The sequence below is a fragment of the Oncorhynchus keta genome, chromosome 1, assembly GCF_023373465.1.
Source record: "Oncorhynchus keta strain PuntledgeMale-10-30-2019 chromosome 1, Oket_V2, whole genome shotgun sequence".
Lineage (NCBI taxonomy): Eukaryota > Metazoa > Chordata > Actinopteri > Salmoniformes > Salmonidae > Oncorhynchus > Oncorhynchus keta.
The window spans coordinates 54,055,675-54,073,906 of NC_068421.1; the positions used below are offsets into that span (position 1 = coordinate 54,055,675).

Genomic DNA, 18,232 nt, shown 5'->3' on the forward strand with positions numbered 1-18,232 from the left:
GTAATGTCCTTGTGGATGACAAAGGCACTGTCAACTCAAGCACTGTAATCTCAAGCACTTAAAGCCAAAAGACCCTCACCCGTAATCCTTCTTCTTTGTCCAAGTCTTCACCGTGATTTAATCTCTCACTAACACCGGAGGCACATGCGTGTGCATGCCGTCCAAGGGCGTCATGCTCATGGCTTCCTCATGTCCTAACTAACTGGATTAATCACTGAAAGAAACTCACATCCATGACGTTGCATTTGATTACAACATATCGTTGGCTCCGTTTACGCGGGGTCTCCGGCGGGTTGCCTCGGCCGGCGCCTAGCAGCTGACTTAGAACTGGTGCGGACCAGGGGAATCCGACTGTTTAATTAAAACAAAGCATACAAACATACACCAGAAATCAAGCAACTTAAAACAAACAAACAAACAAATGATTTTTCAAATAACCACAATAAATGAATCTGAAGAAACAACGTAATTCCTTGAGTACTATGTTGCTATGATTGAGGGACGAATGGTATGGTAGTTTGTCTGTGTGCATTGGAAAACAAAATGGTTGGTGTCTGTGTAGATCAATGACTTAATCTTGCGGACAAGTGACATTTTTTATTTAAGGAAACATTACATTTAGGTTTTTGAATACAAGAAAAGCAGGGTCACATACAAAAAAAGATCATCAGACGACGTGTTTTGAATAAACAACATCCCCCCCCCCACCTGTACTTTCCCTTTAGATTGTTGAAACTGCCAATAAATGTTAGGCACATTAAATAGAAGACGAAGTTGAGTGAAATGAGTTTATTGCCATTGACCCAGAATGTCCAGTATGACCCGACAGTAGACCTACTTCCTTTGCATGCAAAAAAATAAAATCAAGCCAAACAAGTTGTTCAAAATGCATATCTGCATGCTGTTATTATGACTGTCACATGGACCAAAGAGACCAGGGTGAGGAACAGTGAGAGAAAAACATCCAGTGAATCCACAGCACGTTGGACGACTCAAGTTAATAGCAAGTCAATACCACATAGATTCCTAACTCATCACTGTTTAACTTTAAAACAAAAAAAAAAAAAAAAAAGGTCTTTGTGGAAAACACTGATTTGTCCATTACAGTGTCACCGACAAAGCGAAAAGTGCACCAAAGCAGGAGCAGGTTCTTTCAGTACCGTTACATGGCACGAGTAGGGGAAAAGTGCACCAAAGTTGTCCATCATTTGAGGTTAATGTCTTTCCAGGAGTTAAACTTGACAGATGTTGTAGTAGTAGATGGTAGGCCTCTCATTGACTGTGGCCCCCATCACATCATAGCAGCAGTCCTGCTTGTGCAGAGGCAGCTCGGTCATAGGCACACCGTTCTGCATGTTGTGAGAGTTCTGTGTGCCATATGAAGGTTGTGACTAGGGAGGAACACACACACACACACACACACACACACACACACACACACACACACACACACACACACACACACACACACACACACACACACACACACACACACACACACACACACACACACACACACACACACACACACACACACACACACACACTTATCAGTATCTCTGTAATAAGTGACAAACTGTGCAGACATTGAGGTCTAGATTCCCATGAAATATTGATTTCAGATTATTAAATGTGTAACCCTGGCTGGCAGACACATTTAATCAATTTAAGACAATCATTATTATGTGCAGGGCCTCTGATACCTCACAAGAAAACAGTTTGACTGGAGCTTAGGACTATAACTCAATTGTTATGATGTGGTTGCGGCTAGACAGTGACAGCTGCCTACCTTGCCAGTAGGTCTGCGAGGAAAGTCTTTCCGACATAAGTGACCGATGATTCCTACTGCCAGGGCGTCTCCCAGCACGTTGATCATGGTTCGGAATCTGTCCCTGAGAGGACAGGGAATACAAAAGCTCCAGAGGTCAGCCTCTCACTCCAACCAAAAAATGTTTGCTTCTTGAATGCAGAAACAATTTACGATTTCCTTTGACATATGAATGAATTCACTTTTTAACCATAAAATGTTCTGTCGTTTCAGTCACTATTAACATGTGGTATGGTATATGTTCCACTATGTAGATATTGAATATGACTAATTGTTGTCATAGTGAACTTACAGTACCCAGTCGATGGACACAATGAGAGTGATGTCATCAGGTGGCAGACCCACTGATGTCAGCACAATCACCATGGTGACGAGGCCAGCCTGGGGGATCCCAGCAGCACCTATGCTGGCAGCTGTAGCTGTTATACTTTGAACAGAGACCAACACAATCAATTACTCCGCTAAGAAGGTGCATTACAATATTGTCCTGCCATGGTTAATATGATATGAGCTATACCCTTTAAAAAGTTCAAAAACAGTGACCAAATCTCATCATGAAAAACATCACATTAATGTTGTACAGTGACATTCCCATGTAGTTGTGTGAAACTGGTCATATCAGGATGTTACTTTTTGTGAAATGGTTCTAGTCCTGGCACCCAGAAACCAAGACTGTCATGGCAGACTACATAGACCGGTTACTGCTTTTGAGTTAGGACTCAAAGTTCCCCCCAGTATATGGACTGGGTAGCTTTATGCGAAGGTTTACAGGAGAATTGGAGTGATTTGAATCCCCATACATACCTAATGGTGACCAGCTGGCTAAAGTCCAGCTCATAATCGTTGACCTGGGCGATAAAGATGGCCGCCACGGCTTCGTAAAGAGCTGTTCCGTCCATGTTAATGGTGGCGCCCACAGGCAGCACGAAGCGTGCTATCTGCCGATCCACATTGCAGTTCTCCAGCAAACACTTCATAGTAATGGGCAGAGTAGCAGAACTTAAGAGAGAGAGAGAGAGTTGAGTTAAGGGACCACTCTAACTGATATCCTGTGGATATATTATTGTTTGTTTTCCTCCATTTGGAATAGTTTCGTTTAAACTTAATTACAGCAATCAGCTTTCATGCTTTTTGTTGTTGTTGTACATTTAGGCTATTATTCTCTTAATACATTTCTGTGCTTGACTGTTCACCTCTAAACACCATAGTGTGGATCAATAGCAACATGATGCAGATGCATTTGAGTAAGTTTTACGAGTTTCAAAGAAAGTGTTTGAAACTGGAGATGATCAATCAATCAATCAAACATTACAATGTTTATAAGGAACCCTCTGGGACAGTGTTCTTCACACCTTGTCCTGGAGGGACACAGTGTTTTCAAGCTTTTGTCCCAACCCTGCACTAACACACCTGAATCAAATGAATCAGGTTTTATATGACTCAGCTGAATGGGGGTTAATTTCAAATCAGGGGGTGAACTGAAATTCGATTCACAAATTGAAAAAAGTACATTTCCGATTCAACATGTGTTTAATGTCAATTCACTTCCTGCTGAACTGACTGAATTAAGAAAGGAATTGACCCCAACCCAGGTTGTTGGGTTGCACACTGGAGCCCTGCACACTGCAGCAACCTCCAGGACAGTGAAAAAGATCATTGTTTAATGAGAAAATAGGACACAGACAGACCTTGAGGAAGTGGCCAGTGCTATGACCAAGGCTTGAAGCAGGCCTCTGATGAAAGTGAAAGGGTTTTTCCGAGTCAGGATGAGGTAGAAGAAGGGGAGGAGGATGAGGCCATGGATAAAAAGCCCAGCCAGAACAGTGATAGTGTACCAGCCCAGCTTCTTCCCAAGAGTAGATGGGTCCTGCATGTCCAGGATTTTCCCAGCTACGAGGAATATGATCCCAAATGGAAAATACCTGTCCGGGAAAGGAAGAACTGTGTTTCACTGTTGTTCAAGAAACACCTCCAAAGACTTTCTATACAACCTACAAGTAACTGCCAAAATAAAGAAAATCCCAACATAAAGTGTCTTAATAGAGCGTTGGGCCACCATGAGCCAGAATGGCTTCAATGCACCTTAGCATAGATTCTATTGGACGGATGTAACACCATTCTTCCACAAGAATTTCCATCATTTGGTGTTTTGTTGATAGTGGTGGAAAAGGATCTCCCATAAGGGTTGAATTGGGTTAAGAGCTGGTGACGGAGGTGGCCATGGCATATGGTTAATATCGTTTAAATGCTCATCAAACCATTCAGTGACCACTCGTGGGATGGGGGCACTGTCATCCTATGGGGTCATAGCCATGGACAAAACAACATTTTTATACCTTTTATACACCCTAAACATGAAGGGATGTTAACTGGTTAATTAACTCAGAAACCACACCTGTGTGGAAGCACCTGCTTTCAATATACTTTGTATCCCTCATTTACTCAAGTGTTTCCATTATTTTGGCAGTTACCTATAGGTCAAATGTGTTTTTCCTAATGAGCCGTTTCCACACAGTAAAACAGAATAAAAATAAATAAATTGTCATTTACATCATGCTATGTATTGACCAAATCTCAAAACTGTATATAAAAATAAATAAAAATAAAATTGCCCTGTTGCCTCACGTGAGTTTATTCCTGCCGCTAAAAACATGTCAGAGCCAAGAGCCATTCAAGTCTTTGAGGTCGGTCTTATATCAGCAGAACCTCTGTGGTAAGTGACATCGTACAATATGGCCGGGCCAGTTTCAGGTAAACCTGAGCTGCATGCAATGTGCCTAATGACTATATATATATATATATATATATAAAAATGGACAGAGCCATCAATCACATGACACCATTCACTCTTATGCAAAGACTCAATAGCACATTTAAGCCAAATGAAATTGGTTAAGATTGCGTCTCATGGAGACATAATATTGTTGCCTCTAGTTACAAAGTAAAAACTGGCTATATCATAAAAGTCATGTCATGATTTATTTTGTTGCTTAATAGTTCTAATTTAAGGCTAGGGTTAAACATTGTGGTTAAGGTTAGGTTTAAAATCAGATTTTAAGAAGATACATTTTAGAAATAGGCAGGATTTAGCCATAATTCTAACTTTGTGGCTGTGGTAACTAGTGACGGCACAGTTTGAAATACTCCAGGAAGTGACGTTGCAGGCTAGCTTTAGTGCTTTTTCCCTCTAATTGAGTTACTCAAGTTGAAGGCCAACTGGGGTACTGCAAGCTGCCATTAGCAACTAAATTATCAATTATTGGTACCATGGTTGTATTCGATTTTACCCAAAGATTGACCCTGAAGATTGTCATTTTTTCTAGTCACTATAATGAGGGATCCTGTTTTCTGCAAACAATGCCTGCAGTACCGCGGTCGCCCTTGAACCGCTGTGGCTTCATTCTGCCCTGGTGGTGCCAGAGGCCCCTGGGATAAGTCACTGTTGACCCTGAGCACAGGGTGAGCTACTCCTGTTTGACTAATCCTTGGCATGTGCAGTTCGCTGCTGGGTGGAACGAAGCAAGATCGTCACCTGACTTCTCCACCAAAGCTTGACCACAAGACAATGACCCCATTCTCACCACAAGCACGTGTACAGGTCGTAACCTCAGAAAGTCACACTGAATGGACATCACATCCACAAACCTGATGTTAACATTCTCTAACCCACTGAGCCAGTGGAACCATGATAATGTAAACTACTTACAAAGCTCGTCCCCCACTTACCAAACAGCAGTGTTGATGATTTTCATGACACATTCGTTGATACACTGACACAAGTGAACTAGTGGTGCTCCTCTCTCGCCTATTTTCCCCAGTAACAGCCCTAAAAAAAGCCAAATTAAAATTATTTAGATAGAGATGGATACATATACAGTTGAAGTCGGAAGTTTACATAGACTTAGGTTGGAGTCATTAAAACTCGTTTTTCAACCACTCCACAAATTTCTTGTTAACAAACAATAGCTTTGGCAAGTCAGTTAGGACATCTACTTTGTGCATGACACAAGTCATTTTTCCAACAATTGTTTACAGACAGATTATTTCACTTATAAATTCACTGTATCACAATTTCAGTGGGTCAGTGGGTCACATACACTAAGTTGACTGTGCCTTTAAACAACTTGTTAAATTCCAGAAAATTATGTAATATAATAATAATAATAATAATAATATATGCCATTTAGCAGACGCTTTTATCCAAAGCGACTTACAGTCATGTGTGCATACATTCTACGTATGGGTGGTCCCGGGGATCGAACCCACTACCCTGGCGTTACAAGCGCCATGCTCTACCAACTGAGCTACAGGACCACCTTTAGAAGCTTCGGATAGGCTAATTGACATAATTTGAGTCAATTGGAGGTGTACCTGTGGATGTATTTCAAGGCCTACCTTCAAACTCAGTGCCACTTTGCTTCATGGGGAAATCAAAAGAAATCAGCCAAGATCTCAGAAAAACAATTGTAGACCTCCACAAGTCTGGTTCATCCTTGGGAGCAATTTTCAAACGCCTGAAGGTACCACGTTCATCTGTACAAACAATAGTACGCAAGTATAAACACCATGGGACCACGCAGCTGTCATACCGCTCAGGAAGGAGACGCGTTCTGTCTCCTGGAGATGAACGTACTTTGGTGCGAAAAGTGCAAATCAATCCCAGGACAACAGCAAAGGACCTTGTGAAGATGCTGGAGGAAACAGGTACAAAAGTATCTATATCCACAGTAAAACGAGTCCTATATCGACATAACCTGAAAGGCCACTCAGCAAGGAAGAAGCCACTGCTCCAAAACCGCCACAAAAAAAGCCAGACTACTGTTTGCAACTTCACATGGGGACAAAGATCTTACTTGTTGGAGAAATATCCTCTAGTCTGATGAAACAAAAATAGAACTGTTTGGTCATATTGACCATCATTATGTTTGGAGGAAAAAGGGGGACGCTTGCAAGCCGAAGAACACCATCCCAACCGTGAAGCATGGGGGTGGCAGCATCATGTTGTGGGGGCGCTTTGCTGTAGGAGGAACTGGTGAACTTCACAAAATAGATGGCATCATGATGAAGTAAAATTATGTGGATATATTGAAGCACATCTCAAGACATCAATCAGGAAGTTAAAGCTTGGTCGCAAATGGGTCTTCCAAATGGACAATGACCCCAAGCACACTTCCAAAGTTGTGGTAAAATGACTTAAGGACAACACAGTCAAGGTACTGGAGTGGCCATCACAAAGCCCTGATCTCAATCCTATAAAAGATTTGTGGGCAAAACTGAAAAAGCGTGTGAGAGCAAGGAGGCCTACAAACCTGACTCAGTTACACCAGCTCTGTCAGGAGGAATGGGCCAAAATTCACCCAACTTATTGTGGGAAGCTTGTGGAAGGCTACCCAAAACATTTGACCCAAGTTAAACAATTTAAAGGCAATTCTACCAAATACTAATAGAGTGTACGTAAACTTCTGACCCACTGGGAATGTGATTAAAGAAATAAAAGCTGAAATAAATTATTCTCTCTACTATTATTCTGACATGTTCACATTCTTAAAATAAAGTGGTGATCCTAACTGACCTAAGACAGGGAATTTTTACTAGGATTAAATGTCAGGAATTTTGAAAAACTGAGTTTAAATGTAGTTGGCTAAGGTGTATGTAAGCTTCCGACTTCAACTGTAGCATTGATACAGAAAAGAAGAAAAAAGAAAAGATAAATGGAAGATAAACTGTCTTTACCCATGGTGGCAGAGAAGATGACAATCCCCAGCACGTTCATCTGTTGGCTGCTGCCAGCTCTGGTCTTGTAGTGAATCTCAGGGGGTGGAGTGAGCTCCAGGAACACCGTTCGACCAGTGGAGCCACTATCGTCAGGCATGATGTACACAAAGTTGGGCTGTACTGTGACTCTGGGGACTTTCAGGATATGGACCAGATCTGTTTTATACTGGATCAATAAGAACATTGCAGATGAGGAAGGTGATCTAAAGTACAATACCCATGAGCTGTAGGGATTTGTCTTGACTTGTTAATCACTAGCAATGGAAGGTCTTCTATGTCTGGCATATTATTAAATAAACAATGGTAAAGTGCCTATAGAAAGTATTCATACCCCTTGACGTGTTGCACATTTTCTTGTGTTACAACTTGAATTCAAAATGGATTAAATTAATAAAAAATCTCACCCATCTACACAATACCCCGTAACAAAGTGAAAACCAGTTTTTAGGAATGTTTGCAAATTTATTGAAAATTAAATACAGAAATATCTCATTTACATAAGTTTTCACACCCCTGAGTCAATACATGTTAGAATCACATTTTGCAGCGATTACAGCTTTGAGTCTTTGAGAGGTAAGTCTCTAAGAGCTTTGCACACCTAAATTGTACAATATTTGCAAATGATTCTTTAAATAATTCTTCAAGCTCTGTCAAGTTGGTTGTTGATCATTGCTAGACTACCATTTTCAAGTCTTCCCATAGGCTTTCAAGCCGATTTAAGTCAAAACTGTAACTAGGCCACTCAAGAACATTCAATGACGTCTTAGTAAGCAACTCCTATGTATATTTGACCTTGTATTTTAGGTTATTGTCCTGCTGAAAGGTGAATTTGTCTATCAGTGTCTGTTGGAAAGCACACTGAAAAATCTTTTCCTCTACAATTTTGCCTGCGCTTAGCTCTATTTGGTTTCTTTTTATCTTAAAAATCTCCCTAGTCCTTGCCAATTACAAGCATATCCATAACATGATGCAGCCACCTCCATGCTTGAAAATATGAAGAGTGAACAGTGATGTGTATTGTTGGATTTTCCCAAAACATAACGCTTTATATTCAGGATATAAAGTTAATTTCTTTGCCACATTTTTTGCAGTTTTACTTTAGTGCCTTATTACAAATAGGATGCATGTTTTGGAATATTTGTTATTCTGTGGAGGCTTCCTTCTTTTCACACTGTCATTTGGGTTAGCATTGTGGAGTAACTACAATGTTGTTGACCCATCCTCAGTTTTCTCCTATCACAGCCATTAAAAGTTTCCTTCCTTACCGGCAACTGAGTTAGGAAAAACACCTGTATCTTTGTAGTGACTGGGTTTATTGATGCACCACCCAAAGTGTAATTAACAACTTCAGCATACTCAAAGTGATATTCAATGGCTGCTTTTTATTTAATTTTTTACCTATCTACCTATAGGTGCCCTTCTTTGCGAGGCATTGGAAAACCTCCCTGGTCTTTGTAGTTGAATCTGTGTTTGAAATTCACTGCTCAACTGAGGGACCTTACAGATCATTTTATGTTTGGGTACAGAGACGAGGTAATCATCCAAAATTCACGTTAACAGTTAGCGTACAATTTCCATGTCCCCGCGGAAACCTAATTAACCTAATTAAAAATGTGTCATCAAAATCCGTCTGTTTAAACTATCGATATCTGACATGGGCTCAATCCATCGCATCTACCGATATCGCCCTTCCGCATCTACGGTGTTTGTCAGACCATGATACTTCCTCAAAACCTGTCTTCTCACGAAAAGTCTGTAGCGTCCGAGCTGTTTGGCCTACAAACTCTCACGAACATGGTGGTGGGTGTTCTCTGTTTTGCTCTACGACCCCCACAAGTGTCACGGGACTCATCTGAAGTTGGTCCAGCCTCTTCTGCCTACTTCTGTGTGCAGCCTACGAACAGTTTGGGATACACACTAACACACTCTGTGGAAAAGTGAGACTCTCGCAATCATGCACATGTCGGTTGTAATTGCTCTATTAACAACGGGATTGAATTACTTATTGACTAAAGACATTTCAACTTTTCATTTTTAATGAATTTGTAAAAATGTCTAAAAACATAATTCCACTTTGACATTATGGGGTATGGTGACACAAAATCTTAATTTCATATATTTAAAATTCAGGCTGTAGCACAACAAAATGTGGAAAAAGTCAAGGGGTGTGAATACTTTCTGAAGTCACTCTCTAATGTGTCATACTGGCCATTAGCATTGGTCTGGTGTTACCTGTTGAAATGTCGCCTCAATAAGATTGGAAGGAACCATATTCCTGTAAGAAGATGTTATGATTTAGCTTAGCATGTTGATATGTTGGTGCATACAGTCAGGGTAAAACGCATGGCCATTCATTCCTGATCAGTATTTGTAAGGTCAAGTGTAATTATTACTGTATAAGAGGGAAGCATAATAATTCCAACTTGGTAAGTATGATCATGAATAACATGATTTTTCAACCTTTTGAATCAAATCAAATCAGTTTATTTGTCACGTGCGCCAAATAGAACAGGTGTGGTAGACCTTACAGTAAAATGCATACATACAGGCTCTAACCGATAGTGCAAAAAAGGTGTTAGGTGAACAATAGGTAGGTAAAGAAATAAAACAACAGTAAAAAGACAGGCTATATACAGTAGCGAGGCTATAAAAGTAGCGAGGCTATTGTCACAGTAATTTGTGAGCCATTTGTCATTTGTGAGCCATGCAAAGGAAAGTGGTCCCCTGCAGTCTAATCATTGATGTGTATTCAACAGAATGTATAGAAGTGATGAATACACCTTTTGATGCATGTCTGCATAAAGTGCAGCTCTTTGACAATACAAAACATATTTTATGAATTGAAGTATTTTAAGGTTTAAAATATTTGCACGGGCCAAACAATTACTATGCCTCTGCTGTAACGAGCGTCGTCGTAGTTGGAAGGAGGTGAGGACCAAGGTGCAGCGTGGTAAGTGTCCATATTCTTTAATAAAGTAATTGAACACTGAAACAATAAATGAAACGACAAACAAATAGTCCTGAATGGTGCTGGAAAAAACACTGAACAGAAAATAAACACCCACGAAACCCAGGTGGAAAAAGGCTCCCTAAGTATGATTCTCAATCAGAGACAACTAACGACACCTGCCTCTGATTGAGAACCATACCAGGCCGAACACAAAAACCAACATAGACTGCCCACCCCAACTCACGCCCTGACCATACAAAGACAAAACAAAGGAAGTTGAAGCTCGCATCCGCTACAAGACCATGGTGCTTGCCTACGGAGCTGTGAGGGGAACGGCACCTCAGTACCTCCAGGCTCTTATCAGGCCCTACACCCAAACAAGGGCACTGCGTTCATCCACCTCTGGCCTGCTCGCCTCCCTACCACTGAGGAAGTACAGTTCCCGCTCAGCCCAGTCAAAACTGTTCGCTGCTCTGGCCCCCCAATGGTGGAACAAACTCCCTCACGACGACCAGGACAGCGGAGTCAATCACCACCTTCCGGAGACACCTGAAACCCCACCTCTTTAAGGAATACCTAGGATAGGATAAGTAATCCTTCTCACCCCCCTAAAAGATTTAGATGCACTATTGTAAAGTGGCTGTTCCACTGGATGTCATAAGGTGTATGCACCAATTTGTAAGTCGCTCTGGATAAGAGCGTCTGCTAAATGACTTAAATGTAATGTAAATGTAAACTACGGTCAGAACGTGACATCTGCAAAGAAATGAAGAACTTGCCCCCTACGTTATCAGTTTTTACTCTGGCTCTCCTCTATTCCTCTCTTTACTCTGCAGTGTCAGAGGTCGAGTTAATAAGTGGATGAAGAGGGCAGGACGACTCCTGCGAGGGCCCTTAAAAGAGGGAAGTACTTTCAGACAGGCACGAGCCAGAAGCCCTCCTGACGTGTGCCGGGGAAGCAATCCTCCACGAAGATCATTTGTATCCCCGCTGTTCATGACTGGGTTCATCTGTAAATCATCCCTTTTGGACAAGTAAAAAAACGTTCATCACCCCTGTCAGTTAACTGGATTGTGTGTGTGTGTGTGCGTCCCAACCTCCTGAGATAGTTGTTGCTACTGCGTAGGACTACCAAGCATAGACAATGATAGGTCGTAGCATGCATATCAGGCCTATAGTACTGTACGTAACAGGACTGGAGTCAATATATCCTAATTCAATTTTTTTTTAAACAGGGAAAAAGTTACATGTCTTTATCATATTTATTTATTTGTATTCATTTACATTTTTAAAACATTTAATAATTACCAGAAGTAGGTATTTGTACTGGAATGTCCACTGAAGTTCTTAATTTTAGTGAGGAAAATAAACATTTTGATTAACACCCAAACAATAGATCTCAATTTAAGATATAGCCTTGGACTTCAGCATGTCTTGTATTAGGAAAGTATTGGGACAAATGAACTTATATGTGTATTAAATTAGTCAAAAGTTTAGTATTTGGTCCCATAATCCTAGCACGCAATGACTACATAAAGCTTGTGACTCTACCAACTTGGATCCATTTGCTATTCGTTTTGATTGTGTTTCAGATCATTTTGTTCCTAATAGAAATGAGCGGCATTTATGCCTCTAACCTTTGCACTCATCATTATTCATGATTCATTCTGGATTATCAGTAATCGTGGTAGCATCCACATGAATGTAGAAGTGTTTAAGAAACATGTTAAATTATTATTTACAATAAAAGTGACTCCAAAATGACACAATACATTATTGACAATTAATTTCTATTGGGCACAAAATAATCTGAAACACAACCTAAACAAACGGCAAATGCATCTAACAAATTTGCAGAGTCACAAGCTTGACGTAGTCATTGCGTGCTATGAATATGGGACCAAATACTTACGTTTTTACTACTCTAATATACATGTAAGTGAATTTATCTCAATACATTTGGCACAGTAAAATGGAGTACAGAGCCAAAACAACAACAACACAATTGTCACTGTCCCAATACAGTGGAGCTCACTGTAAAAACTGGCAGTCTGGTTGTGGGTGCTAGATTTGCCGCCAGCACTGAATGGTGCCATGCCACAGGACTGCCGGCTTCTAAATCTAGTCTCAACTCCCTTCATTCAAGACACACTGCTGTAACAAATCCAACTTACTCCTGAAAGCACTTTCTGGAAATCAATATCTGGAGTCTGACTGAGGAGTGCCTTCCATCTGGCCACTCTACCATAAAGGGGACGATGTTTGGGGTTGAGGGTGCTGTGACTTTTGCCCGCGCTACATAGGGATACATTGGTCCGCTAATGCAGGACTACGTTACAGCCTTATTCTAAAATGGATTCAATTGTTTGGTTTTCCTCATCAATCTACACATAATACTCCATAATGAGAAAGCAAAAACAGGTTTTAAGAACTGTTTGCAAAAGTATAAAATAAAAAATATCATATTTACATTGGCGCACCTGTATTTGGGGAGTTTCTCCCATTCTTCTCTGCAGACCCTCTCAAGCTCGATCAGGTTGGAGTAGAGCTTTGCTGCAAAGCTATTTTCAGGTCTCTCCAGAGATGTTCGATTGGGTTCAATTCTGGGCTATGGCTGGGCCACTCAAGGACATTCAGAGACTTGTCTCGAAGCCACCCCTGTGTGGTCTTGGCTGTGTGCTTAGGGTCATTGTCCTGTTAGAAGGTGAACCTTCACCCCAGTCTGAGGTCCTGTGTGCTCTGGTGCAGGTTTTCATCAAGGATCCCTCTGTCCTTTGCTCCGTCCATCTTTCCCTCGATCCTGTCTCCCAGTCCCTGGTTGGTGGAGCGCTGCAGAGGTGGTTGTCCTTCTGGAAGGTTCTCCCATCTCCACAGAGGAACTCTGGAGCTTTGTCAGAGTGACCATTGGGTTCTTGGTCACCTCCCTAACCAAGGCCCTTCTCCCCCGATTGCTCAATTTGGCCGGGTGGCCAGCTCTAGGAAGAGTCTTGGTGGTTCCAAACTTCTCCCATCTAGGAATGATGGAGGCACTGTGTTCTTGGGTACCTTCAATGCTGTAGAAATGTTTTGTTACCCTTCACCAGATCTGTGCCTCGACACAATCCTGTCTCTTGAGCTCTACAGACAATTCCTTTGAACTCATGGCTTGATTTTTGCTCTGACATGCACTGTCAACAGTGGGACCTTATATATTGGTGTGTGCCTTTCCAAATTATGTCCAATCGATTGATATTACCACAGGTGTACTCCCATCAAGTTGTAGAAACATCTCAAGGATGATCAATGGAAACAGGATGCTACTGAGCTCAATTTCGAGTCTCATAGCAAAAGGTCTGAATACATTTCTATTTTTTATTTTTATAAATTGGAAAAAATGTCTTAAAACCTGTTTTTGCTTTGTCATTATGGGGTATGGTGTGTAGATTGATGAGAATTGTATTCTTATTTAATCAATTTTAGAACAAGGCTGTAATGTAACAAAATGTATAAAAATAGAAGGGGTCTGAATACTTTCCAAATGCACTGTAGCAGGGCCATTCCACGAATGAGTGCCTTTTTACGTCCCTTTGATATTTTAAGTAGAAATCACGCTTCAGTTTTGCTTCTGGTTTTTCGTTATTGGTCACTCACCTAATGAGGTCTAGCAAGGCATCAGCAGAAGTCATGACGGGCCCTCCTCCTAGCCTGTTGCTGTCCATCTCAGTGCCCACCCCGGGCTTGATGATGATCACCAGCAGGATACCCACCACCACCGCAATGAAGGTGGTCCACAGGTAGTAGGTCACAGTGAGAACACCCACACGACAACAGGCTTTGGACTCCATAGACGACAGGCCTGACATTAAACTGTAGAGAGAGGGAAAACAAAGAGAGAGGATTGGTTAGGATGAAACAATGAAAACATGCAATAAAAATGGCCCAATAATTGCTCAGGTGCCTAAATTGGTACCCACATATGGTTCCATTCTAGTGAGTGATTAAAGGCAACTCAGGAGAATCTGGATCTAAGTGTGATGTAATGAACATTTCTATTGAAGTGGCAGAAGGACACCTTTTCAAGTTTTTGTTGTCAGCACTACTTCCTATACTACCTAACCAAACATAGCAGGCATAAAATAAATGCCTGAAACTAGATCCCTTACATACTGGTATTGTCAAGAACATAAAACAACTGTGGGGGGAGGTTCTCTTCTGCAGGAGGTTCTCTTCTGCACTGTTCAACCAATCCAGTAAATGTGGAGGAGGAGTTAAAATGGAGCGTCGCCTTGTTTCCATTCCAAACCGGAATATCTGGTTTTTGGGGAATTGGCAGAGGCTATATACTATCTGACAGTTGTAATATAACTGGAACCTGTTATGTTATGTCGACCATATGGAATATACTGAAATCTGGTTTCTAAAGTCTTGTTTCGTGGTAATGTTTTAAGCCCCATTCAACTTGAATGAAGATGTGATATCATTACCTGTCTATAGGGGGTAGCGACTATCATTGAGTGCGGTAATGCACTTTTCTCAAAAGTCACTTTTGAGGCTGGCTCTTTTTTGTGGTGTGTGAAGTATATTCAATCAACAATATAGGAATTCTCAGTGAAGGTCAAATTATACTTTTATTACTCTATTGCTGGTTGAATATGCAACCATATTACTGGAAACAAGTTGACATTAAAGATGTTTACCTGGACGTGATGAGGGGGAGGATCAGCATTTTGAGCACTCTCATGAGAAGTTCTCCAGGGAATGAAAAATAAATCTTAGCCTGGAGGGGAAATCAGATGAAACATTCATGTTAATTAATGTAAGTAGGGATGAAGCACTCCCTCCAAAGCAGTTGCAGCTGGTGACTTAACAAATTTGAGGAGGATGATTGTTGAAAAAAAGGCCACCTTGAAACACATTCCAAAAGGTTGTCTCTTTCCACAATAGTTGGACAGATATTTTTGTTTCAAGTATTCCTTTCTTCTAGAAAAAAAGTGCCCATCAGCACACACTTGGGTGAATGTCAAAAGCCTTTTGCTTGATTCTTCGTGTCCTCTCTCCTAGATTCCTTCTCAAACCACCAAAAGGAGGTCAGAGAAGGTTCCTTCTCCTCCAATGCTCCTTCTCCTTCAATGTTTTGAGAAGGGAAATTGGGGAAAAGGCTTTTCAGATTCACCCCTTGTGAAAAGGTAAAAGGTTGTTCTTGGTTTTCAAAATCGTAAAGAAATAACTGTGAATAATATTGGTTGATTCAATCTGGTTCAGATTGGGGCCCACCCACTTGACAGCCAGGCTCAGCCAATCAGAATCTGTTTTCCCCTACAAAAGAGCTTTATTACAGACAGAAATACTGCCCCCCTCTCCTCTGACGATCCCGCAGGTGAAGAAGCTGGATGTGGAGGTCCTGAGCTGGCGTGGTTACACGTGGTCTTCGGTTTTAAGGCCGGTTGGACATTCTTTAAAATGGCGTTCTCTGGCAACAGCGCTGGTGGACATTCCTGCAGTCAGCATACCAATTGCACGCTCCCTCAAAACTTGAGACATCTGTGGCATTGTGTTGTGTGACAAAACTGCACATTTTAGTGGCCTTTTATTGTCCCCAGCACAAGGTGCATCTGTGTAATGATCATGGAGTTTAATCAGCTTCTTGATATACCACACCTGTCAGGTGGATGGATTATCTTGACAAAGGATAAAATGCTCACTAACAGGGATGTACAGTAAACAAATTTGTCCACAAAATGTGAGAGAAATAAGCTTTTTGTGCGCATGGAACATTTCTGGGATACTTTATTCAGCACATGGGACCGGCACTTTACATGTTGTGTTTATATTTTTGTTGAGTGTAGTTCTTGGTAGTAACTCGCACAGTAATTTCCTCAGGTTAAACCTCCGATACTCACTTACAAACATCAGCTTTGGGTCATGCGTCACCTCACACACCTGTGATTATCGAGCACACTTCAGGCCATGTTTGCTTTGGCAAGCCAAGTCTCAGTCTGAGATCAAATAATCCCCTTCTCCTGACAGGACTGAGCTTGGATTGACCTCAACTCTCTACTGTTCTGAACATCACATTCCTTTTGTTTTCATGTAAAAGTGGACAGGAAGGGCGTGATAATGTGGGCATACGATACCTATCCTTCTTTACCTTATGAGCACCATAGATGGCCTATAACTCTCTAGGTGTCTACTGTTGCTCCCCAACAATATGCTTGCATTTCTTTTTCTGAAGCCAGTAATCGGTTCAGCATCAATGGCCTAGATTAGAATTGATTCTGCCACAAAATGCGTTGAAAGTGCTACATTTGCATCAGCGGAGAACTTTCCTCTCAGGGACTGAAACACGTTGCTGAGTAGAGGTCATTAACTCCTTCCCTAACAACCACATCTTCAATCAAGGGGATGAATGCATGCTACCAGGGCTGCTCTTCTAGCTGTGCACTGGCTCTCTGTTGCTATAACAATATTAACGCACACCACTTTTCAGGTTCCAGTCCGATCAGTTGCTGATGGTGTCGTGCACTAGAAGCCTCTCTCAATGGTCCATTACGTCTGCCGGTTGATGTTCTCCAATGCAAACAGGAGCTCTGTCGGGCGTTTTAAGTGGAACACTTTCACGGATCCGCCTCATCCGAAAAGAGTGAGAGATGGTCAAACACAGAAATGTACACACTGCCAAGGGAGACACATGGACCTGGCAGACTGGCACTAGACGCTTCTCTCAATGGTCCATTACGTCTGCCGGTTGATGTTCTCCAATGCAAACACTTCAAATAATCAAGCAGCATTTGCACATGCGTCCGACTTTGTGATAAAGAGCCACGTACCTGGGTAGAGAGATGGCTCCCTCTCAACATGAACCCCAGGAGACAGCCGGCCAACACGGCAAAAACCGAGAGTGTCAGCAAGCCGTTGAGCTTCAGGTACTCCCTCACCCACTGTTTCAAGTCAACAACGAAAGTCCCATGTAAAAATGTCTTGACGCGTTCGTACATGGGTTTCCCCCCAGAGTCTCCTCTTGGAGAATACGTACTATTGTTGTATCGTGTTTCCTTGCCATCTGTGGGCAGTAGTAGCTCCTCCATAGTGCCAAGTCCTTCACTGGGAAGACAGTCAACTTCTTCTGGAGGGTGCAATTAATTTAGCTTACATGGGGATTAAGCCATCGTGGCTTGTGCAGAGTGAATGCCAGCCAGCCAAAGCCCACAATTAGGGAGAATGTGGAACTAAGAGGCTTACAAACGTGTAACAACATCTAACAAGTATTTGTTGTTAGGTAGCAGGCTGCCATGCTTTTGAACGTCATTGTTTATATCTTGTCATCTCAATCAATCATCACATTTATTTATAAAGCCCCTTTTACATCAGCAGTTGTCACAAAGTGCTCCCACGTTAACACAGCCTAGACCGCAAAGAGCAAGCAGAGGTGGAAGCAGAAGCACAGCGGAAAAACTAGGCTAAGAACCGAGGATTCATACTCTTCTAGCTGTTCTGGGTAGTCCACCGGGTCAACTGCTTCAACCTTGCTTTTCGAAAAACCTTTAACTTTCTTGGACGAGTTATAGGCTACTGAGGGAAAAGGTTTGACATCCCCAAGACTCATGGATTTCATGTAGTAATAGTGTAAAAGGATTCAAGGATGACATGAAGCCCATCCCAACTTATCCAGAACATTACCTGGTGGAAAGCAGCATAGAGCT

General features: G+C 41.7%; 1 protein-coding gene across 2 annotated transcripts; it reads right to left on the bottom strand.

Annotated features, from left to right (window-relative positions):
- Positions 1–1,064: 1,064 nt before the first annotated feature.
- Positions 1,065–17,632, bottom strand: LOC118394396 (excitatory amino acid transporter 5-like). 2 transcript variants are annotated; one of them, XM_035787992.2, is made up of 11 exons: positions 17,360–17,632; positions 15,230–15,309; positions 14,184–14,399; positions 9,836–9,878; positions 7,562–7,769; positions 5,555–5,654; positions 3,517–3,750; positions 2,633–2,827; positions 2,121–2,255; positions 1,790–1,892; positions 1,065–1,391 (listed from the first exon to the last, which is right to left on the bottom strand). In XM_035787992.2, the coding sequence occupies exons 1-11, from the start codon at positions 17,615–17,617 to the stop codon at positions 1,233–1,235; spliced, it is 1,731 nt and encodes a 576-aa protein (XP_035643885.1). In that variant the 5' UTR covers positions 17,618–17,632; the 3' UTR covers positions 1,065–1,232. The 2 variants fall into 2 exon arrangements, with proteins under 2 accessions (XP_035643885.1, XP_052383755.1); XM_052527795.1 differs by lacking the exons at positions 15,230–15,309; positions 17,360–17,632 and adding an exon at positions 14,507–14,648.
- Positions 17,633–18,232: the final 600 nt, after the last annotated feature.